We start from the raw sequence: 26,171 nt of genomic DNA, 5'->3' as shown, positions 1-26,171 counted from the left end.
CCTAATCTGAGTTGCTACAGAAGAACGTTGAAAATCAATCAACCACGGGGTATTTTATTAGCAATCTATTAGAGTGAGATTTTCTTAATAACCGTTTTAGCGTGATGAGCACGTAAGTATCGAGAACGTCTGAGGTAACTGTCCTTGAGCCACCGCAATAACATACACATTAATCGGGCCCCGTCGGACCGTTATCTAAACACAAGCGTGACGTGGACTGCAAATAAATACCTCGTTTGTCTCACACGCAGTCATCCATAATACTGAAACAGAAGCTCATTTTCGATCCAAATACGCCTGTGTTGTTTTTTCGATGGTGATGGCAGCCAGACACTGTCACCACCTGAAGTCCCATAAGACCATTTGAGCAGATAGATGGGTGAAAGAGATATAAGCTTTTTGGTGGCTTCTTTGTCACCCTGCTGCTTTTCTATTTTCTTGACTCATTAGTCTTTGGTCTTTTGACAGGTTTGAGGCGGTCCGTCACGAATTTCTCCCTGGTGCCCACATTTTCATCTCAGACTAGCATATGCAACCTACGTCCTCAGTTATTTGTTGAATGTATCCCAATCTCTGTGTTGGTCTACAGTTTTTAACCTTACAGCTCCCTCTATAACCATGGAAGTTCTTGACCTGATGTCTTAACAAATATGTAAAACCGATGTTTTCCATATATTCCTTCCCTCGTTCCTTTTCAGTCCACCTAAGTTTCAACGTTCTTCTGTAGCAACTCATCTCAAATGCTTCTATTCTCTTCTTTTCCGGTTTTCCCACAGTCCATGCCTCACAGCCATACAGTGCTGTGCTCCAATTGTATGAACACATCTTCAGAGACGTCTTCCTCATATTAAGACTTGTGGCTAATACAAGTAGACTTTTCTTGGCCAGAAGTGCGTTTTTGCCAGTGCTAGTCTGCTTTTTATTTCCTTCTCCCTCAGTATGTCATGGATTATTTTGCTGGCTAGCAAACGGAGTTCCTTAACGTTGCAAGACTACACTGGTCTTGCGGTTCGAATTTCTTTTCTTTTTGGAAGGCGACAGCTGACTATGAGTTACCGCCCTGACAGCAATGACTTTATCTAGTAAACTTCCCACATGATTACCTGCCCCATGTGTCTACTAAATTGATTTTGTCCTTTAACTGTGTTTCTTGTTGATAGGCTGCATTAGAGGTTATTCATTTGTCAGAATGTAAATTAACTTGAGTGCTCAAATAATATTAATGAAATAGCGGCCCTGTCGTTATTTTAGTCAATTTAGATGGATGATTAATGTATCAACAAAGGATTGATCTTTTATAAAATCTATGACACAAGTTAAAATAGGATAAAAATACATATTTAGCGTTATGAGTAAATATATAACATCAACTGATGGCAGTACAAATATGCAACAAACAGTTAACACTCCCCTTTGTGGCGGTAGGTTAGCAAAGACTAAGGGTTGTCTGATTGAATCATTTACTCTGGCTCAAAATGTGGATAATGCAATCCGAAATCATTTGAAGCTGAATAGACTTCGATGGATTTATTCTACACAGAAGTTATTCTACGTTAGTGCAGCTAAGACAAGTGGCGAGATTGTAATCTTTTTTGCTATAACAAGCTCGAGCCGCAATGCAATACCGCTTTTCTCGATGTGCTGCGCTGTTTCAGGTGACGGTCGTGGTTCAAGCACCTGCAGAGCAGTGATGTGTGTTGCCTGTAGTTCGCTATCACAGGCACGAAATACGCTAAGTCACAGCTGGTGATCTGTTAGTTGGATCGCAATTAAACTCTAATGGAGTCCATAAATCTCGGCAGTTTTCAGCGTGTGACTCTCCCAATCGCTGGTTATACATGGACCTGTTTGACTCACTTATACGGCAGTGCACCCAAGGAGATCAAATGTCTAGGTGGCAGACCTGTCACAAATAAGACTGCCCTCAGCACAGCAATTTGTCCAAGAGGGCTCAGGTCTGAACGCTCAGGACACACTGAGGATAAGTGTCCCAAGTGCAGTCCCCTCATGAGAAGAGTCAAGACATGAATCCTCTCCAGACCCGAGTCTGAATCAGAAGACCAAGTTTCTTTTCTTCTGCCTTTTCATCAAACCTCAGTAAACTCTACTAAAGCACTCCTGCAAACCACCCCCAGAAGGGTTGCATGCCAATTACAAGACTCCACAAGCTCCTCTTCTCTACTCACTGGCCAGTTTTAATCAAAGATAAAAATATTCTTCTTTTTTCAGGAAAAGCAGTTAACCCCTGACTCGTAAATTCCTATGCAGAGGGGAAGAGGTGGTGTGCTCCCAACTTGTCTGTTACCATGGCCACTTTAGGCAGCATGTTTTCAGGAGAAGGAGCCCATCTTTGACTTGTAAATTACTGTGCAGAGAGGAGGAGCTGTTGTGCTCCTACCGCCACTATAGGCAGCGTATTTTCAGTTTCGTAAACAACACTTTTATCATGGAGATCATTATCTAGGCAGCTTGAACATTACCATGAGTCACAGCTAAACTAAAAAAAGTGCTTTTGTGTCCCAACTTAGACCATTTCAGAATTGCAATAAATGTTACGTTCCTTCTAAAACTGTTTTGAAGGCCTTAGGCTTCCCAGAAAACTCTGCAGGCAGAGGGAAGACATTACCTGGTGGTTCCTTCAATGATGTTTCGTCCACGGTGAACATGGGAACTCGTGAATTTCTTTTGACCACAGTCCCCGTTCACAAAGGGCATCTTCGGGACTGTTGTAACGCATTGGCCGGTCGGCCTAGATGTCTCTCGTGCCCCAGTCCCTGCTGTGGCAAGAGGCGCCTAAGAGGTATGTACAGGTAGGATGTTTTCTCACCTCTTCGACGAAATGCATTTCCTGGATACTGGTGCCAGAAATTCTTGTGCTTAGCACTCTGTCCCCGGGAAGGGCTTAGAGATGTTTCCTTCCCTAATAGATGCAAGTGGGTTTCAAGCCCCAAACGTCCCATTCAAGAATTACTTTTAAGTGACTAAACTGCTTGCCTGTTCTCTGCTCTGAAAAATAACATTCGAAGGAGAGCCACCATAGAGATCTCACATGCATTAACAATGTATATGTTCCCAGCAATGCTTGCGCTTGCCGACACCTTCCTTTTGTCTCACAAAAACGATGTCTTAGGTGTTAAACCACTATTAAATGGCACCCTCAAATGTCGAGAATGGTGAGAAAGTGACTTGTCCTCTCGACAATTCATCTACTTCGTGGTCGCCAATTATGATCTTAAGTTCCGCCTGTTCTCATGTAGGGTATTTCCCATGATTTTCGCCTTTCTTCAATTTATTTTCAATGCATATTCTTCACTCACTAGACTGTTCATTCCATTCAAGACATCTGTAATTCTTCTTCAGTTTTACTAAGCGTAGCATGTCATCAGTGAATGTTATCATTAATATCATTTGACCTTGAATATTAATCCCAGTCTCGAACCGTTCCTTTATTTCCATCACTGTTTTTTTGGCATACAAATTAAACGTCAGGAGCGAAAGACTACATCACTTTCTTACATCCATACACTTCGTCCTTGGTCTTCCACTTTACGTTGTCGATCACATTTTCCAGATCGATAAATCCTATGAACGTTTCTTCATTTTTCTTTAGTCTTGCTTCCGTTATCAACCGAAACTTCAGAATTGCCTCTCTGGGCCTCTTACATTTCCTGAAACCAAATGTATCGTCGTCTAAGACGTCATCAATTTTATTTTTATTTTTCTGTGTATTATACTTGTCAGCAAATTGGATGCATCTGCTGTTAAGCTGATAGGTCCCGCACTTGTCGGTTCTTGCACTCATGGGAATTGTGTGAATGACGTTTTTCCTTCCAACGATGATATCTTTTTAATTTCTTAAGATTTTTCATGTAGCCATTTCACCTTAGCTTGTCTTTAGTTGGTGCTTCTTTAAATCCTAAGCAACTCGTATTTATAAATCCCAGGCAACTCGTATTTCTTTATACCTGAATTGCCCAGAATATTTTTATATTTCCTTCTTTCACCCACCAACTAAAATATTTCTTTAGTTGTCCATGGTTCTTGTCCAATTATCTTCTTCGTACTGTACTTACGTTTCTCTTTCCAACTTCCTTGATTGCCCTTTTTAGAGATGTCCATTCCTCTTCAACTGAACTGCCAACTGCGATATTCATTACCGCATTATCTACAGCCTCAGAGAACTTCAAGTGTTTCTCCTCATTCCGTAGTATTTCCGCATTTTGCGTCTATGCTTATTGATTTTTCCTGACTAATCTCTTAGCCTTCTCTCCATCATTACTAATTTATGATCTCAGTCTCTATTTGTTACTCAGTATGCCTCACAATCCAATCAGATTTTATATCTTCAATTAATCAGAATTCAATGTTTGATTTCGGAATCCCTACCTGCCAATGATTTAATCTAACAGAAATCTCCAAGTATGTCCCAGCCTTTTCCAAGAATACCTCCACCTCTGATTCTTGAACAAAGTGTTCGCAGCTAGCATCAGAAATTTATTGCAGACCTGAATTAGTCTTTCTTCTCTATCACTCCAACAACGAAACCCATGCTCTCCCGTATCCCTTTCTTCTACTCTTTTGGCTACAATCGCATAAAGTACTAGATTTTCATCTATCTTTATGTACAGAATTACTCATCAATATTCTCAGATACTTTCTCTATCTCTTCATCTGCGGCTTGCGACATCGGCATGTATACATGAAACATCGTTCTCAGTGTTGGTTTGATGCTCATTCTCCTATGACCAATTCTAGCACTGAATTCACTCTATGTCGTACCTTTCTATTCATAACTAATCATATTCCTGTTATATATTTTTCTGCTTTTGTTACGAACCAAAGACGCTACCAGCTTTTTAAAATTCTGTTATAGTGGAACCTTCCTGGCACCCAAATGAAGGTGTGGAGGCCAAGTGGGCAGAGGTCGCAACCCGATACCTGGCCACTATATCCCATTTCCTCTCCAGGAAGCAAGGAAAGCGTATGGAACGTGGAATAGAGGTACTAAGTCGTTTCCCTAATTTTATTTTCAAAACTTTTTATTTGTTTCATTTTATTTATTTTTATTTTAGCTTTTACGTTTTTACGAAATAACCAAGCTTAGCAAGACATCAACGTCGCAGGGAAGGGAGCAGCAATTCGCCACGTATGGTGGGACTATTGAACGGACAGTTTGTTGGGAAAGAGTATTCCAATGACCAGAGACCAGAGAATTTCGTGGATCACCAGCCCCATCCTTCCCCCCCCACCCCCCCCCACCACACTCATCACCCGCCGGCCGCGGTGGTCTTGCGGTTCTAGGCGCGCAGTCCGGAACCGTGCGACTGCTACGGTCGCAGGTTCGAATCTTACCTCGGGCATGGATGTGTGTGATGTCCGTAGGTTAGTTAGGTTTAAGTAGTTCTAAGTTCTAGGGGACTAATGACCACAGCAGTTGAGTCCCATAGTGCTCAGAGCCATTTGCACCATCTGAACCTCATCACCCAATTGGAGGAACACCCAAAGTGTAGGTTGTTTACGAAAGATACTACAAAGAAAATCAGAGAAAAATGGCCTCTGTTGGAAATTGCGGACAACTGCACAATGTCGCTCACTAAATGCAAGAATCAAGGAAATTTTTCTCGTCGTCCTCAGGCAAGTAGTGAACTACTTATGCTCAAATTCACTTCACGGAATCGTCTTCGTTTGAAGGAGGTAACCCGAGTGCGGGTGAAGAAGCAGGTGAGGTACTATCTGATGAGGAGTTGTACGTGTAATTAAGGCCAGCATCTGTCTCACCAAGAAAAAGACACCTATCGCCGCTCCACACACCAGGGGATGCTCGTCTGTGTCCAGAACTTCACAAGCGACACACAGCGGTGTGTCTTCAAGGTGAATCCCGTCAATGCGTAACCGACATACTTGACTCCTATTGACCATAAAGTACGATGCAGACAGGACGTCAGTGGTAATCTCACTGATTGCCAGACGGCATTCCAATCTACGTAGGAATGCTACCTCTCATTAGGTCACCTGTTCTGGTGAAGAAAGAAATAGATCGCATTACGTACGTTGGCAACATCGCAGTACAGACATAGCTTAGTTCGAAGAAAACATGGAGCAGATAAAAGAAGGGCAGCTGGACGTCGAAATCCGGACAGGGGCTGAGAGCGAGCGTGGTTCAAGGGCCTCAGCAACAGGCTGGTAAGGCACGTAGGACAACGCCCAACAGCACCATTTTAGAGCCGACGGAAAGAGCTAACGCTCTGTCAGGGACATGATACAGGGATGAACAGCCCCTGAACGGCGGAGAGGGTGAGGGTCTTGTACGGTGTTGAACGTGTCAACCCAATGCCGCTAGCATGCTATGGTCCGTGGATGGCGGAATGAGGAGTATATGTGCCACGGGGGCGATATGTGACGTCAAATATACATTGACATACTGTGTCCATTGCAGGATATCGAGGGCTCGTAAAATTGATCTTGGAGCCCAGCTCGTAATTGGGGTAGTAACTGTCAGCAGTTGAGGGCAATCGTGCACCACAGATCCTTCTCGAAATCGAGTCCCAAGCATCAGTAGCCACACCTATAGCCACAGCGCTCGACTTGCGGACGTTAAGACAGCTACCAGCAGACTCCCACCCAATGACTCCCTGACTTCAGCACTGCTACGAAGGAAGAGGTCGAGATCGTCCGCATAAGCGGTGCAATAAAATACGTGGCTACCGAGAGACATCCCGGACGGGTGTTGACAGAGACTTCAGAGCAACAGTTACAAAGCGAAAGCATACATGAGTGGAGAGAGCAGACAGCCTTGACGCAACGAACGACGGGTCGAGATAGGAGGAGTGAGAGGGCCACTGTAGAGCACACGAGACGTAACTCCAAAAAGAGACGCTTTACATCGTCGACGGTAGTAGCAGGGTATCTGATACTGCGGAGCACTCCTTCCAGGTAGTTGCGATCGACCCGATCGAACGCCTGGCACCCGCAGACCATGGGTGATTCTGCCGCCGTTTACTCCGACATCCGGCACTAACAAGTTTACTAAACTGACGGCGGTACATAGGTCAATGCTCAGGAGTACTATGAAATATTCACAACAGATGTATACTACTGGCAGAAGCATACAGAAAGAGAGTACAGTGGAATTGAGAGCACTTTATATCTGCTATTCGATAAAGTTTTGCTTACTTCCTTAGAACTGAGCATGATCAGAGTACTTCAGCTTTTGCTTGAAATCTCGTTTGAAGAACTGTCGTGATATAACATTGATAAGCGTGCACATCGTAGCCGATTCCGTTGTTAATTAGGGAGGATAGACTTGTACGTGAACATAAACATTAGTGCTACCCGCCAACCATACTTTTGCACTTAGAAAATAATCCAGTCCAATCATAGCCAAAGTATAAGACCATTTTTACTGTCTGCATATCCTCTTTCTTAACAACCGTGTGTACATAGTACATAATCAGTTGCACCTGCGTTCTCAAGGATGACGTAACTATACAGTATGTACTTGTCCCATTCATACTAAATTCTCTGCATGACTCGTAGGTTCCAAGTTCTGCTAAGTATGAAATGTCTTCAATTTTATCCTGTGTACTAATTTTCACATATGTTTTCCAGAAAAAAAGAAAAATAACTGGTCGAAATATGAGTACTCAGAGAGAAATATTAACAGGTATGTGAAATGTTACTAAACATATATTTCCAGGAAAAAAAATCAAGAAAAAGGACAGTAGTGGAAGACTGCGCCATAGAGGTGTAAATTCATTTGTGAAATACCTCTAACCATGATTTCGTGGCCTCAATATATTATTTTCGAAAAGGCGTATTTAACTACCACTTGGAAATGTATGTTAACAAAAGGACGAGGATTCTTGGGCCGCAAGATCAGGATTCGGCTACTGTAATTGATCTACCATGAAAATGTAAATGCAGGAAAACTTCGATGGTCGTAGTAGCTGAATCTCTGAGAAAGAGACTGTGACCTCAGGTTGACTAGAGGTCCTTTGGTTATGATGCAATAAATTCAAATCCTACCTAGCCTGCTGCATACTGAGTGAGAACGACTACTGAAATCGTAGCTGTGGTGACAACTCTTACGTTCAGTTTCGTAATCAGCTGTTGAGCTCCATCTACAGGTGGCTGCTGAAACTACATCATGGTTCTTTCTTGCTGAATCTTATCGACAGTTCCTCCAAGAGCCTGCCTGCAAATCAGCACTTTAATCTTCTGTCAATGATCCCAGCTGAGAGTATAAAAAGGACTGCTGTATTTTGCGAGTGGTTGCCTTCGATGTCTATGAATCACACTACAGATGCTGCTGCGTCCTTTCTCAGGAACAGTTTGTTTGGTCAACTTCAGCTGCCTAGCTGAATGTGTCTGCTTATAACGATGGTATTGAAACATTACAAGTGGCTGTCAGTGGTTGTAACTTGATAGTTGTACCGATATGATCATGGGAACTCTTGATTTAATAGCCAGGTCCAGTAGGGTAATAGCAGTTTAGGTATTAAATGACTTTTGCAGAGGTCAATTGTAAATTGCCTACAAATCTTTGAAATACTCAGGCATTGTTGTGTATTGCTTCTTAGAGCTACTTTCAAGGTACGTGAGATAACGGAAATTTATGAGGTTGACAGTATTGCGATTTGAATCCTGCATTTTACAGTGGCTGGCCCATTGTGTCAACAAATGCGCTTGCTGATTTTTGAGAGTCTTGAGGCTGAAAGAGCTGCCTCTAAGATATACTCTGCTTTTTGTGCACTATCTGAACTCAGGAACACAGCAAACTAGTAACACAATAACGCGGAAACACAGCAACATGGCGACACAGCAACACTGAAACAAAGAAACACAAAAACTTGAGAACATGAGAACACAGAAACACAGAGACGTGGCAACACAGCAGCAAGGCAAGAGGGCAGAATGGCAGTACGGAAATATGGAAACGTGAGATCATAGAAACACACATAGAGAACCACAAACAGGGGTTCGCACGTTATATTGACATATATATATATATATATATATATATATATATATATATATATATATATATATATATATATATATATATATTTTATAAACAGGGTGTTCCACCTAACTCTGACACCTTAAAAATTTTTCACACGAAATAAAAAAAAGTTCAAATGGCTCTGAGCACTATAGGCCTTAACTCCTGTGGTCATCAGTCCCCTAGAACTTAGAACTACTTAAACCTAACTAACCTAAGGACACCACACACATCCATGCCCGAGGCAGGATTCGACCCTGTGACTGTAACGGTAGCGCGGTTCCAGACTGTAGCGCCTAGAACCGCTCGGCCACTTCGCCCGGGCACGAAAGAAAATTTAAGGGGCTCACAATCCATAAATATAAACAAACATCACTTCAAACTGAAAATTACGTTATTTAAATGGCTTATGAATGTTTTTCTACGGAAATGAAAACTAGAGCTGCAGTTAGTGATGGTAGTCTTTTTTCCACTGTTCTGATCCTCACACCCTCTGAAATACCTAGACTTTGAAGGATGTCAACGGCAACATAGTTCCCGCCGTAATACGCAGAGCAAGGGTTGCCTAAGCCGGCCTTATGACACTACGGACAGCCAACATTACGGCATTACAGCATTTTGGCAGAATCTATGGCACCGTTTCCATTACTTAAAGTCTAAGATTCCAGAAAGTATACGGTTTACAGGAGTGAAACCACGTTTGCGTTCACTAACTGTGCCTGTAGTGTTCATTTCAGTAGAGAAAACATACATGTGCCCTTAAAAAAATAAAATAAACAAAAAGGTAACTTGTGTTGAATGTGATGTTTGTTTGCTAATAGGGAGTGTGTATTCCTGCCTCTTGTGTGAATCCCTAACATAGGTGCATGCCCGGCTAACTGTATTTTTCACCTTTTGTTTCATTTTGGAAACATATGTTCTGTCATAGATAGGTAGGACACTCCGTATACGGGGTGTCCCAGGAGGACTGTCAGTTTTTTGGGATATGACAGGATCATTCATTTGAAACAAAACATGTGTAACAAACATTGGCTCTAAAATGCCTACCTTAAGAGATTTGAGCACCTGCTCATCTTCGCTGATGTAAAATCAAAAATATCTAGTAAACGTCGCCTCTAAAATATGTACTTTAAGGACTATGAGCACACATTCACCTACGCTACTGTGACACACATTTTATGTACCGAAAGAATTCTCATAGTTGTTAAGTTACTAATATTAGAGCTCATTTTTAGTACACAATTGTTTCTTGTTTTGGCCCAAATCTGGAAGGTAGAAAGCTTGCAGTAGAAGAGGTTTATTCCACAGCATCGAAGATGTAATGCTTGTAGCTCTTAAAGTATGCATTTCTTAACCCATGTTCACTAGACATTTTTGAATTGAATGCTCGTTCCTCTCATATCCCCGAATACTGATCATGCCTCCTGGGAAATGGTATCCCAGGAGAAATGGTCAATATTTCAGTGATAAGGTAGGAAAAGGAACGGCAAAAACATGTAAACCCTACTAAATGACAAGAACTTTAAATATAATTTCATGTCTCTTTGGACATTTATTTCTTTGTTTATTACCATGGAATAATCACATGAGCCATATTTGTGTTTCCATGGCTAGAAATTCCGGACTCTGACTCTCAATTTGAAAAGAATAAACAATAAATTCGGCTTTTTATATCAGTTTCACGCATGCGCTGCTATCTGGCAACTCCAAAACCACTTCCATTTCCGCAGTAATCGAAATACCCTGTATTGAAGTGAATATAATCGTCTGTTACACTTTCATTATATTAACGATACAGGAAGTTGCAGTTTGCGTACGAGAAGCAGCAGCTTTCTCTCTTACCATATTTGTTTGATTCGTCACAACTCTGAAAAATCGAGGCCCTTGTCTGTCGTTACTAGAAATGGAATAGTGCACGGAATGAATGACGATGGTTCGTGACTTCAGACGGCTAGTTTTCATTTACGTTCTGGAAATGTGTCGGCTCCTTCGTGCTGCTATCGTTGTGATGGCTGCTTTTTCTCATTGTGTGCCAAATGGCACTTCGGTTGTCTTGCTACCTTGTTCCACTTACTCTGTCATTCACGCTCATGCTACTGCGGATCGACGTTCTTCTTTAAGTTTTACTTACATGAAACGTTATAAAACAGGAAATTTTAGTACATGAGTATTTATAAAACAGTTATTACTGAGCAGAAAAATAAGAAATATATTTGCATTTTGGTGCACATTATGATTATGTAACTTGATGTGTCGGTGCGAAGCTGGTTGAAGTGGCGGTCACACAATGGAACGTCAGACACTCTATAGCGAGGCCTACGAGAAAGGCAGGCCGCGGCGCCTACGTCACGAAAGTAGTCCTGCGCTCGCTCGCTCGTTTCTACAGCTATTAACTCGTAACTAGGCGTATCCGTACAAACGAAAGCTGAATCTTGTACAGGAATCCGCTATTATGGAATCTTACTGTTATTAGTCCTATAATGATGGGAAGTAAAAGGGCCTATTTATAATTTGTACAGTAAAATAAAATAATGCTAAAATGATATAAGTTGCATAAAGCACCACTTCCATAATGTAATGGGTACTGTTAAGGAGAAGAGACTAAATGCTTTAAGCAAGCCGTTATTCTATTTATATCGATAATTGAACTTAAATTTTGCAGTAGTACTGTTAATCAGTAAGACTTCATAATAGCAGATTCCAGTGGAAGATGCAAGTCTCATTAGTACTTACAGGCCCAGCTGCGAATTAAAAGCCTTAGAAACGCATTTTGTCTGCTGACCTGAGGGAGTGAGCGAGTTCAGGACTACCTTCGTGACGCTCGCGCCGCGGCCTGTCTTTCTCGTGGGCCACGTTATATATTTAACGAAGGCTCTGAAGCATGTGGCGTCCCTTGATGTGTTCAGAACGATTGATATTCGACTTCCTTAGCTTAGACGTATATGTACATTTCTACGTTTTATACGCAAGGGGCTATTAGTGAACACAGCGTTTGTGGGAAAGACACCAGTGTTAAAGAAATACAATTCTCGCTAACTACATTTCTTATTTTCTCGATCTCCAGTAGCATTCAGGCAATAACAATCTTCATTGTGAGGTACAAGCTCCAGTGAGACACGAATGACTGTGTGTGGAACTATTCAAAATACCTTTACCCTTATTTGTTTAATTATTGCTGCCTCTGGTGGCGTCTGTCATGTAGTCCTCAGTCTAGTTGAAAGGTTCAGAACGTTCAAATGTGTCGTCGGAGTGATGCAAGGTTTCCGTGTTTCGCAACTCAACACTGTTCAGTCAGCCATACTTATTGGACATGCATAAAGGGAAACAGGTTACCCGCAGTTAAGTCGTACACAAGAAAAAAATTAGACAAAGGAGAGGTGGATGTGATGGGAACCTTCGGTTCTGATACAGCACCGGAGAGGTGCAACTACGATAATGGATGCAGGTGTAATGACAGATAAATGTGATCCTATTATTAATATTTTCGATATTTTAATTATCTGAGGGCAATGTACTTCATCGAATTCTTTTACTGTCAACATAAAAAAAATATCGAGATGGAACCGTAAATAGAGGTTTCAGTGTAACGCAACTCTTCAGTACAAAAATGCTGCAACTCGGGGATTAAAACGGTCCTAATACTATCTTCAGCTGCAGAACTGGACTAGCTCGATTGCTTCACAAATTTCAATTGTGTTTGAGAAGTAGATGAGTCTTCAACGCACTGTCACACTTGGCGCATCAGCGCACTACTTTGTCCCAACTAAAACCATCCTGACCAAAATTGTTTCAAAGTATTGTGCCCTGTTTGACAGCTTCAAGTTCAACACAGGATACTACGTACGGTTTGTTTCGAAACAATACTGACAAACTTCTAGTGGATGCAGAGTGTGTCGTGAGTAGGAAACTGAGGATAGGAAACCGTGTCTGAAAACATCATCCAGCGACGCTACAGAGCATCGAGATTGGAGGCAATGGCGCCCAACCGCTAGACCCTACCATCGGCAGCATATATGACTTTGTTCGCTGACGTACCTTAGGGGGAACGTCGCACAATGTTTTTCGTAGTTCAGTGACGCTAAAATGGAAATGCCCTGTGGCTAGGGCCTCCCGTCGGATAGACCATTCAAATGGCTCTAAGCACTATGGGACTTAACATCTGAGGTCATCAGTCCCCTGACGTAGAACTACTTAAACCTAACTAACCTAAGGAGGTCACACACATCCATGCCCGAGGTAGGATTCGAACCTGTGACCACAGCAACAGCGTGGTTCCGGACTGAAGCGCGTAGAACGGCTCGGCCACGGTGGCCGGCTGGTAGACCGTTCGCCTGGTGCAAGTCTTTCGAGTTGACGCCACTTCGCCGACTTGCTTGTCGATGGGGATGAAACGATGATGCTGATAAGGACTACACCCAGTCCCTGAGCGAAGAAAATCTCCGATCCAGCCGCAAATTGAACCCGGGGCATCAGTATGGCATTCCGTCGTGCTGACCACTCAGCTATCAGGGGCGGACTCAGTGACGGTGACTGATTGCCAAGATCGCTAGTGGAGAAGATGGAGCTAGCTTCTGCGTAGACAGGTGTTGTCTCCTATGAATACAATCCTCTTTTGCCTTGGTGGATGATTGTTTCAGGTACGAATTTTCATCTGCAGTTTATTTTTCTCATGTATACCACGAGGCTCTGGTGCCTTTAAAGTTACAGTTAAACAACAAAGTGGGGATCGAAGCACGTGTCCAACAGTGTCATCCACCGAAGCAATAGAGCATAGTACCTATAGCAGACACGGCCTGCAGCAGCAGCTAGCTCTATCCTCTCCCGTGGCGATTATGGCAATCAGTCGCGATCACCGAGTAAGGAACAGCGTTGTGAGTCGTTCAGCCAAAGGTCTTGTTTGCAGAAGAAGGGGAGTCTAGTGACAGGCGCCGGCGCCTATAAATTCGAAGCTCTGTAGCGTCGTTGAAAGAAGTTTCCACACACAGATTTCTATCCTCTGTCTGTTCCTCAAGACGCCCCTACAACCTCTCGAATTTATAGCAACATTTCTGGGACACCCTGTATGTACACAAGGCCGTTATAGATGACTCAAGCGATTTCTTTATTCGCATTAGCTACATTAATTGACATATTCTCATAAAACTCAACACTTCTGTAGATGTACTCAAAGTTTTCTACTATTTAGATTTCTGTCACGAGAGCGGAGCAGTGAGCATTTAGGCATAACGGCGCCAGGCGCCCAGAAAGCGAATCTTGTGCTTGAAAAACATTCACGTCAGTGTGCCGTAGCGGTGCGAAAACGCGCCTTATTTAGTGCATGAGAATAATGTGTCACTGTTGTTTCATTTCCTTAAGAGGGTTCAGTTTATTTTGACTTAACGTTAAGGCAGAAGCGGCCTCACTGTGCTTAGTCTTCGTAAGCTTTTAGGCGCACTAGCGCCCGTTGCTTCTTATACAAGTGAAATCTTTTATAGTCAGTCTGTTGACGCTAATCGTCATGGTTTTGTAATATCTTACTTATGATGCGATATTTTTATGGTCAGCATATCTTAGCATTTTTTACGTTACTTTTTAACTGCTTGACAGTCCTACCTAAAAGTTTACAGCCGTACGTTTTATAATATGATTATTACTGTACACTTACTGTCGTTAATTTGCTGTTAACGGTGGTCCAATCCTGGAAATCAATAAATTCTTACTGTGCTCCCATTTTTTGTAGGAATTTATTTTCTGGAGTAATCTCGTCGCTTGCTTTCCTAAGTAAGCTTAATTGCATTATCGTCTGAGGATTGAACATAAATTTGACGGCGCTTGTCAGGAAATTAATTTAATTAAAACTTTCTACAACTGACGCCTGATTGTTTCTGATCTTAAAACATACTACACAGCTGATGATAGCGGTGAACAAAATTTTAGTACTTTTAGTTTTGACCAAAAGCATGTCGTCTGCTCCCACACTGCTCAAGAATATTTAAGTATTTAGTGCCAATTTGTAAGTTGTTTCATTAACAAAAATTCACTGAAGTGCTTGTCTAATTTATATATGATGCCGACTAGTTGTGTTCACGTACTAAGTTCCAGCAGATGGCAATTTGTTTCGTTGTCACCATCAGCTTTAACTTGTATAAGTGAACACTATGTTTTGCATCACACGTAAATAAATCAAGGACTTCAGCGTATTTTTGTTAGTGAAACAACTTACAAAGTGGCACTAAATACTCAAATATTCTTTTGCAGTGTGGGAGCAGATGATATGCTGTTGGTCAAAACATCTGTCTAATTGAAAGTATTAGCCAGCCCGAAACAGCTAATGGCACTAAAATAAAACATTTAAAACGTATTTGTGGCTGGTTAAGTCATTCACCAACTAACGGCCGCAAGGTTCACAAGATTCAACATGGATGAAATATCTGATGAGAAAAGTTATAGAATTTTCGTTCATACAACTAAATCTTCAGAACGTTGCAGTAGAAGCATGTGGGGTCACTCTACGAACGAGAGGTGCCCATGTGAATCTCTTAGCGATTTATTAGGGCTTCTAACAAACACGTAAACAGGGAACATACAAGAAAAATATTAATACTATCGATCATCTAAAGGTAATAGTAGGGGACTAGAACACCCATTGTCTCTTTTGGGAGTTAGATGGTGAAGACAGAGTGGGAAGGGAAATTTCAGAAGAGGTACTCACCGACGGTACATCGACGAGAATCAACTTACTTAATCAACAAAAGATTGTTGTAGACATCAGTCCCGCATCGGCTAATTTTGCGCTAAAGTCAGTTGGGACGTATTACAAGAACTACTCGGATCTGACCACCTACCGATACTGATATAAAGTGAGAATAACCTCAGTATAAGAATAAAGATCTTTCCGCAGTATAAGTGGCGTACAAGAAGCGCAAATCGGGCAGAATGTGGGGAAGTGCTGATGAAGAAGCTGAACGACTTCAAAGAAAGTGGGGATGTGAGAGTGGGCTATGCAGACCAAGTACATCTTACTGGAACGGAAGCTGAGGCCTCAGTCCCACAAAACACGCCTTCTATGTTGCTGCTAGGTCTGATGGGGCAAAGAATGTGAGAGGACAGCTAAGAAGAGGAGAGAAGCACTCAAAACATTCAAGCGACAAGCGGTACGGAAGAAAATTTTCGTGACTTTAATCGGATCCAGGCAAGGTCAAAGTGACTATATAAAAACAAAGAGGGAAAGCGGGCGGAATTTATGCACTGGCCGATCTACTTGATGCTCCATGGCTATTGTTTGGAATAAGATTAAGAAGATAAGACGAATTAATACAGCAACGGGAAAAGTCGGGCAATATCTAAGAATCTTTTAGAAAACAATTAATGGATCCAGACCCCACACGCTGCTGAGCAGGAAAACAACGATCTAATGGAAGACAATCAGATGAAATACTCCTTAAACGGAAATTTCTGTCTGTCGGAATTCACTGGAGCACCAGCAAGATTACGGCCCCTGGACCGAACAACTTTCATTATTCTACGATTCAACATATGCCGGAAAAGACATCAATTCATCTGTTGAACATCTTAAACAGAATATGGACCAACCTGATCTATGTCCCAGAAACATGTTGAATGAGGAAGGCGCATGAACGCTCTTCGTCACACAGGCCCAACACTTCTCTATCGTATCTGTGTACGACTTTGGAACGGATGAGTAAAAACAAATCACACAGTTAGTTCAGAACAAAATAAGTGGCAGGAAGCGCATTCATAGACGGTAAAACTAATTGAAGAGGCAAATTCAAGCTCCCGGTAATTGAAGTCTGTAATCACTTGCAAAACTCATAGCGATTTTATAAGTATTTAAGTACACAAGAGAAATGTAAGAAGAAACAGTATACTTAATCAGACTCGAGCTCAGCACTGACGCTGCTGAAATGTTAAGACGTCGACAACACCAAAAACTATCTAGAACGCGTGTATCAGCTTATAGAAGCAGTCCTGGAGCTATCTCGCTTAAATAAGACGTGTGGTTTGTTATAGGTGAAACAAAACAGCGGAGTAGAGTGAAATGGAAAAGAAGATTCTTTGGCCCTGGAAGCTGTATGCACTGCCTCAATGAGATGTGCTAAAGTGCCACACGACATTATCCTTGATAAAATAAGCACTGTAATCACAGCCCTGTTGTATGAAACCTTCCAACGGTCATAAAAAATTAAAGTGCGACACTATGCCGAAGTGGTACCTAATCTTACATCACACACTTGTTACCTCAACTGCAAGACACAACAGAAACTTTATATGATAATGGCAGTGGAGACTCTGGCAACATCTATACCACCTCAACGTGGCCTAATTTTCTTCGTGTGAATGTGGCAGTGGGAAAGTTGCTAACCACATTTTCTTCGGCTGCCACACAAGGTTTCAAGAAACTATGAAACTTTTACAGCTTCTGGTGACTTTGTAAATGCCTTGCCTACAAACATAAAATCATTTTAGCCACAGAAGACATAAGGTATAAGCTTCTGTACGATTTTATAACAGACGATAAAATAAGAATATAGAATACTGAAATTTTATTACTTTATAATATATTAAATATCTTAATTTATTTAGATCGTTCCTTATGTTCAGTTTATATGGCTGTTGTTTTTTATGGTCCGAGGCTGACTGTGTGGGTGATGCCCAAAATCTATTAATAAATTAGAAAAAGAATTTTAAGATAAGATATGCTAACAAGATTTAGTAGTTTATTATTTTTTGCGCGAATCGTTCATCGTTCATTCAGTACACGATCCTTTACACAGCAAGCTTCTTTCTTCATTTGGTTCAGTACAACATTTCATTTACAAGATCATTCGGGAAATTTTCAAATATTTTGAAACGCTATGTTCGCCGAGCTGATAGGTAAGTGATATTTAACCACATATCGGTAGGGCTCCAATAAGTTGGGAATATTTTGGTCCAGCAATTAATTAGTGAACGGATTAAATACTCAACTAATTAATTGCTGTAATGAATTGTCAATTAGTCAAATTATTAAACTGTCAGTTGGTTCTTTTATGTGTCTTAGGATGGTTCTTTCTGCTGGTCGCCAAATAATTGGATGTCGAAGAGGCGGCGTACCCTGGCGCATTGTTGCCCGCAGTTCAGGATGCATTCCACAGATACTTTCATATTTTATAATGGCCGATTGTATCTTCGTACGTGTATTATTTCGTACTATTTCGTCGCGCCACGCGGGGTAAGCCGAGCGGTCAAGGGCGCTGGAGTCATGGACTGTGCGGCTGGTCCCGGCGGAGGTTCGAGTCCTCCTCGGGCACGGGTGTGTGTGTTTGTCCTTTGGATAATTTAGGTTAAGTAGTGTGTAAGATTAAGGACTGAAGATCTTAGCAGTTAAGTCCCATAAGATTTCATACACATTTGAATATATATATATAAATACACTCCTGGAAATGGAAAAAAGAACACATTGACACCGGTGTGTCAGACCCACCATACTTGCTCCGGACACTGCGAGAGGGCTGTACAAGCAATGATCACACGCACGGCACAGCGAACACACCAGGAACCGCGATGTTGGCCGTCGAATGGCGCTAGCTGCGCAGCATTTGTGCACCGCCGCCGTCAGTGTCAGCCAGTTTGCCGTGGCATACGGAGCTCCATCGCTGTCTTTAACACGGGCAGCATGCCGCGACAGCGTGGACGTGAACCGTATGTGCAGTTGACGGACTTTGAGCGAGGGCGTACAGTGGGCATGCGGGAGGCCGGGTTGACGTACCGCCGAATTGCTCAACACGTGGGGCGTGAGGTCTCCACAGTACATCGATGTTGTCGCCAGTGGTCGGCGGAAGGTGCACGTGCCCGTCGACCTGGGACCGGACCGCAGCGACGCACAGATGCACGGCAAGACCGTAGGATCCTACACACTGCCGTAGGGGACCGCACCGCAACTTTCCAGCAAATTAAGGACACTGTTGTTCCTGGGGTATCGGCGAGGACCATTCGCAACCGTCTCCATGAAGCTGGGCTACGGTCCCGCACACCGTTACGCCGTCTTCCGCTCACGCCCCAAAATCGTGCAGCCCGCCTCCAGTGGTGTCGCGACAGGCGTGAATGGAGGGACGAATGGAGACGTGTCGTCTTCAGCGATGAGAGTCGCTTCTGCCTTGGTGCCAATGATGGTCGTATGCGTGTTTGGCGCCGTGTAGGTGAGCGCCACAATCAGGACTGCATACCACCGAGGCACACAGAGCCAACACCCGGCATCATGGTGTGGGGAGCGATCTCCTACACTGGCCGTACACCTCTGGTGATCGTCGAGGGGACACTGAATAGTGCACTGTACATACAACCCTTAATCGAACCCATCGTTCTACCATTCCTAGACCGGCAAGGGAACTTGCTGTTCCAACAGGACAATGCACGTCCGCATGTATCCCTTGCCACCCAACGTGCTCTAGAAGGTGTAAGTCAACTACCCTGGCCAGCAAGATCTCCGGATCTGTCCCCCATTGAGTATGTTTGAGACTGGATGAAGCGTCGTCTCAAGCGGTCTGCACGTCCAGTACGAACGCTGGTCCAACTGAGGCGGCAGGTGTAAATGGCATGGCAAACCGTTCCACAGGACTACATCCAGCATCTCTACGTTCGTCTCCATGGGAGAATGGCAGCCTGCATAGCTGCGGAAGGTGGATATACACTGTACTAGTGCCGACATTGTGCATGCTCTGTTGCCTGTGTCTATGTGCCTGTGGTTCTGTCAGTGTGATCATGTGATGTATCTGACACCAGGAATGTGTCAATAAAGTTTCCCCTTCCTGGGACAATGAATTCACTGTGTTCTTATTTCAATTTCCAGGAGTGTATATTTTTCATCGCGTGGTTGGGCACATGGGTTACTCGGCTACTATCTTTAAGAAGCGCAATAATCCACAATCTACACTACTATTCGGCTACTACTTTTAAGAAGCACAATAATCCATAATCTAATGCTGCTGTTAAATCAGGCGAAAGTCTTTTGCCCTCCAGACACCATCTGCCAAATAACCTTTTTTTATCAGCAGTGTGTGGGCACGGATAGATTAGCGCAGTTTCTTAAGTTTCAAAGCTACTAATTCACATGAATCTTGTGACCTCGTTCTTATTTGTGCAACCATTCTGCATTCTTGTTCGCATCCTATGTTCATGAGTGTAATATGGTCGTATCTTACGTTTATCTACGTGATATAAACTACTTACATACATTACTATCACAAACTTGACACTCTATATAATACTTTGTTGGGTATCATATTTATGTTTGCTGTTATTTTGTGCACTGTATTAAATGGTTGTAATTATTTCTCACATCTTTACGTATACAGTCTCATGCATATATGAATAAAATGTCTGTAACAATAAAACAAAAAATTGAACAAATTAAAAAACAAAACAATGTAAAGAAAATACGAGAAAATTTATCAAATCTAAGATAAAAGAAAAAAACCTCCCACGGGCAACCTAGACAAGGTGGGGAGGCTTGTGTGCAATGAGAAGACAGGTTCAACCATACAAGCCACGTATCCGTAAAGGAACCAGAATAACTATGCCCATCAAAAGGCAGCATGGCTCGAAAGGCAAAAAAAGAACCTATATCTGTTCAGTCGTCACCCGAGTCAACAAAAATTTACGTCGGTTGCCAAGCTGTGACGGTGTAGTGTCAGAATCATGGTACAGTTGAATTTGTGAACCAGAATGAAAATGCTCCTGTCATAGCAGTAAAAGGCAAATACGCCTTGGGCAGGAAACTAGCTTTTCGACTTATCTGTCAGTTTCATAGATATTTAAATCAAAACATCTTGACACACACTCCCATTTTTGCGAGTTAACCCTATTTACCCAACGCAGTGAGCTTTATTAGCTGCACGGTATTGGTATACCTGCGTCCTGTTTATATGCTACATGCTCCTGTGCCTAAAATCCGGAAGATTCCTCAACTATAGCAAACTATATACGAGTATAATATCATAGTGCCGAAGAACTTACATGTAGTTGCTAAAAAAAGGTTTTCTGGGGGGATAAAATTGCTGGGGATTGATTTTTTCCCGCGGCGACGCCAAAATAATTATTCGATATCTGGGTGTAGGGGGGGCTCCAGGGAACCATTACTTCCCCAAATCCATCCACTGTCTGTGTACCACTGTCTATGTACGGTAGGGGTCTAAGAATTTTTTTTTTTCTTTTTTTTTTTTGTCATCAGTCTACTGACTGGTCTGATGCGGCTCGCCACGAATTCCTTTACTGTGCTAACCTCTTCATCTCAGAGTAGCACTTGCATCCTACCTCCTCAATTATTTGCTTGACGTATTCCAATCTCTGTCTTCCTCTACAGTTTTTGCCCTCTACAGCTCCCTCTAGTACCATGGAAGTCATTCCCTCATGTCTTAGCAGATGTCCTATCATCCTGTCCCTTCTCCTTATCAGTGTTTTCCACATATTCCTTTTCTCTCCGATTCTGCGTAGAACCTCCTCATTCCTTACCTTATCAGTCCATCTAATTTTCAACATTCGTCTATAGCACCATATCTCAAATGCTTCAATTCTCTTCTGTTCCGGTTTTCCCACAGTCCATGTTTCACTACCATACAATGCTGTACTCCAGACGTACATCCTCAGAAATTTCTTCCTCAAATTAAGGCCGGTATTTGATATTAGTAGACTTTTCTTGGCCAGAAATGCCTTTTTTGCCATAGCGAGTCTGCTTTTGATGTCCTCCTTGCTCCGTCCGTCATTGATTATTTTACTGCCTAGGTAGCAGAATTCCTTAACTTCATTGACTTCGTGACCATCAATCCTGATGTTAAGTTTCTCGCTGTTCTTATTTCTACTACTTATCATTACCTTCGTCTTTCTACGATTTACTCTCACACCAAACTGTGTACTCATTAGACTGTTCATTCCGTTCAGCAGATCATTTAATTCTTCTTCACTTTCACTCAGGATAGAAATGTCATAAGCGAATCGTATCATTGATATCCTTTCACCTTGTATTTTAATTCCACTCCTGAACCCTTCTTTTATTTCCATCATTGTTTCCTCGATGTACAGATTGAAGAGTAGGGGCGAAAGGCTACAGCCTTGTCTTACTCCCTTCTTAATACGAGCACTTCGTTCTTGATCGTCCACTCTTATTATTCCCTCTTGGTTGTTGTACATATTGTGTATGGCCCGTCCCTCCCTATAGCTGACCCCTACTTTATTCAGAATCTTGAACAGCTTGCACCATTTTATATTGTCGAACGCTTTTTCCAGGTCGACAAATCCTATGAACGTGTCTTGATTTTTCTTTAGCCTTGCTTCTATTATTAGACGTAACGTCAGAATTGCCTCTCTCGTGCCTTTACTTTTCCTAAAGCCAGACTGATCGTCACTTAGCGCATTCTCAATTTTCTTTTCCTTTCTTCTGTATATTATTCTTGTAAGCAGCTTCAATGCATGAGCTGTTAAGCTGATTGTGCAATAATTCTCGCACTTGTCAGCTCTGCACTGGTCTGGTTAATTGAGAATAAAGTCTATACTTTTATATATGTTTCGTTTTCTCCTCCCTTTTGTTCTCATTGTAGCTTACAATATTATCGGAGATCCTATACTTTTACAACCACCCAACGTATTTCGCAGAGCACTGTAAAAATGTTTACACTAACTGACAACAGCGGAGTGTGCGCTGACATGAAACTTCCTGGCAGATTAAAACTGTGTGCCGGACCGAGAATAGAACTCGTGACCTTTTAATATAATTGTATGCGATAAACTTCTGTTCAGTACTTCTGTTAACGAATACTGATCTTAAATCTCTGTCTACGTTTGTTTGTTATTTGTTAAGAATTCTGTTTCCACACTTTGCGAAGTGAAGATAATGGTGGCGTAGAAATCGCTGGAGCTTCCACATGTCTCACCTTGTGTCGTGCTGGCAGTGATGAATGGTCTTTGCGCCGTCACGTTGCTTATGTTTTGGAGATCGCTGGCCATTGAAAGATGACAGATGCTGTCTTGTCAAAATCAAAATTAATTACCAAAAGGCAAATTAATTTTCCCTGCTGCTCCTACGCGTCGCCTTGTGGCAGAATGAACACTAAATCTTCAAAACTCTTTGGGTGCAGGATACGTAGAGACGTTCATAAGTTTAACAATGGACGACTGGCTACTACATGTCTTAATGGTAGGTCATCTGTTTGTTAATTTTCACGCAAAATAATTTAGGTTTTTCCTTTATGCTCATCATTCAAACTTTGGAAATAGTTTTCAGTTCGATACAAGGAAACAAATGTGTCTCCAGTCCTTGGAGTAGAGCTACTGATCTCCGCAGTCTCTGTTGTGTCCTGAATAAAATGAAAATTTCTTGGCATGCTCCCAGAAGATATCATGGTGCGTTTGCGTCCTCTTGATGTGATGGCTTTTGGTACTAGACTGCTCAGTGTATTACCAGCTATTACCTACCGGCATGTTATACTTTGGATCTTGAAAGAAAGTCTTCTCTCTTGAAATTATTGGCTCTTGTTTGTCTTCTATCTTCAGACGTATTCAGTTCTTCCGAAATCCTCTTCTGCATCGAATTTCGGTGAGTTACTGGAACAATAACTATACAATAGCCTTCTAGAAACTTCTGGGTCGTCCCGTCTCTTTATGTAATTGCTGCATTGTCCGTTTTCATACATTGCCTCCGTGATATTCGTAAGATCCTCCACTTTTCATCACTCCTATAACTATTCTGCATTCCTCAAAATCATTAATTTTTACACCGACTGACTCCGCGGTCGCGTCCGTCCTTTCATGCAAAGCCGAGTAAAGACCAAGAGTGTCTGCACATCAACACTTCGATATCTCTTTTCCAGATTTTACCTTCCATTCGTTATTATCAACAAGAGATCTCCTTCTTACAAATGCAAATGATTTTCCAATAATAATCAGCCTTTTCATCTCTGTCAATCTTGAGACTTTTGATTCTGCTTCATCTGTTATTTCCGCAATTACAATTTTTTCATATAAAATTATTCCCTTTCAGACAAGAGCTTCAGAACACGTGTACAACGTTTTTCCTTGGATTTTAAATTTTTCATTTACACAAAGAGGCGAAATAAATAAAGGAAATTTAAAGGACTATCAACATACAAATTTACAATACGTACCTCCTAGATACTGAAGTTATGAGAGGCGGTAATCCAATGACAGGAGGGGCTGAATATACGTCAGTTATAGTATCTGATCCACTTCATTAATAAAAATCTCAACATTAACGTTTTATTTCCTAGGGGGATCATGTGTGTATCGACTGGAAACAGGTATCAGCTCTATCAATGAGTTGCAAACGCCGGAAGTGACACCACGTCCTAGGAGAAGACGCGATTGGTTTTCAAAGACATCAGAACGTTCCGGGAACGTCATGCTAACGTTGCAGGAAATGGCGCGTGTCTCTGTGAAAAGGGAGGTCGTAGAATAAATCAATCATCACACGCCAGTTTCTGCTTAGTAGTTGATGTGCCGATTAAGAGATCTCTTCGAAAGCAGCATACGCATGTGCTGTACGGGATTGTCGTTCATACTGTCAGGTGGATCATTCCCATTGCTCATTGGTCATCCAAGTTATGAAGTACGAAGTCATTGCGCCAGCAATGGAACATAATTCTCCTTCAGTGTTTGTATGATCAGCATATTCTACAACACTCCGGACTTCATTACCTAGGTGGCATCTGTGAGTTACGCCTCAAATTGTCAGTTATACAGCCTCAGAGAGCAATTTTTCATCGCTATTTATATTCATGGTTGAGACGTGCAATCAAGTAGCTTTCGAAAAATTTTAGTGCCAGCACCATATGGATTTCCGATGAGCGTTATCATTACTGGTTGAAGTGTGCAAAAGGGGCGTAATGCAATCCTAACTGCAGTTTGCCTAACTGGAACCATCTGATAGCTAACATCATCGAGTATTTTATGCAGAATATTTCAAGAAGCAGGTCTTTGGAAATGGGGGTCACACTCGTTAGTACTATCAATGCTCTTCAGAGAAATATTTGCAGCTAGCATGTTGCGACTGTTAGCTTTGGGCTACACATACATCAATGGATGAGTTGTCACTGTGATGTGAGTTTCACTTACGCTTGGAAAGCGACAGTAGGCGTTATTTGCTTCTACGACTAACGTGTATTTCATATATATTCTAAGTCATACATTACACCTGCAATTGTGTTTCCGCGATTGATGTCTTCTGTGTGGTAACTTCCGGCACGTTGCACCACATTTGACGCGGTTATTTTAGTAATGTTTCTTTGGATTGGGGAAATCAGTGTATTTACTGTGAAGAGTTTATGTTACAATGCTATTTGCAGATGCAATAGTATCAGACTATGAAAGACTCAAAACGTTCTCACTTTTCAGCCACCACAGCCCTGTGATCCATGGACCGGTATCAGAGATGCTACCAGAGAGGGAAATATGGCCCCTCAGTTTAGTCTTATGGCAAACAAATATCTGGGTGACGAAGACTGCCTTTACCTCAACGTATACACGCCAAAGGTAACGTATACCTGTAAGCCTCATCTTTGTGTTCAAGTTTTCACAGATGTACTTTCAATACATATTGTTAACGAAACTATTTATGTCTCCTAAAGTCAGGATAATACACTGCTCGACGAGCATCGTTTCAATTTATTCAGAAAGCAGAAGGTAATGAATGTAGAGCAACTACATATTACGGTGCTATTTGTCAGTGTTTTCACTATACAGCAGCCATCACAAACCTGCGATCCATGGACTGGTACCATACACACACACACACACACACACACACACACACACAGACTGCTTACACAACGCCTGTCTGCCCTATTCTGGAGTACCTGGAGTACTGTTGTGCGGTGTGGGATCCGCATCAGGTGGGACTGAGGGATGACACTGAAAAAGTACAATGAAGGGCAGCTCTTTTTGTATTATCGCGAAATAGGGGAGATAGTGTCACAGACATGATATGTGAATTGGAGTGGCAATCATTAAAACAAAGGCGTTTTTTGTTGCAATGGGAATCCTCATGAAATTTCAATCACCAGTTTTCTCCTCCGATTGCGAAAACATTCTGTTGGCACCCATCTCCGAAATTATCTTCACAATAAAATTAGAGAAATCAGAGCCCGCACAGAAAAATATATGTGCTCATTTTTCCGCGTGCCAT

The 26,171-nt window shown here is 42.1% G+C and overlaps 1 protein-coding gene across 1 annotated transcript in view; it reads left to right on the top strand.

The window, feature by feature from the left end:
- LOC126332793 (juvenile hormone esterase-like) overlaps positions 1 to 26,171 on the top strand; it is an 81,706-nt gene that overhangs the window by 2,974 nt on the left and 52,561 nt on the right. Inside the window, exon 2 of the mRNA XM_049996674.1 lies at positions 25,382 to 25,519. Coding sequence (XP_049852631.1) covers positions 25,382 to 25,519 — 138 coding nt within the window. The remainder of the gene's footprint in view (positions 1 to 25,381; positions 25,520 to 26,171) is intronic.

This window comes from Schistocerca gregaria, chromosome 2, assembly GCF_023897955.1.
Source record: "Schistocerca gregaria isolate iqSchGreg1 chromosome 2, iqSchGreg1.2, whole genome shotgun sequence".
Classification (NCBI taxonomy): domain Eukaryota; kingdom Metazoa; phylum Arthropoda; class Insecta; order Orthoptera; family Acrididae; genus Schistocerca; species Schistocerca gregaria.
This window is presented reverse-complemented; position numbering and strand designations above follow the sequence as displayed.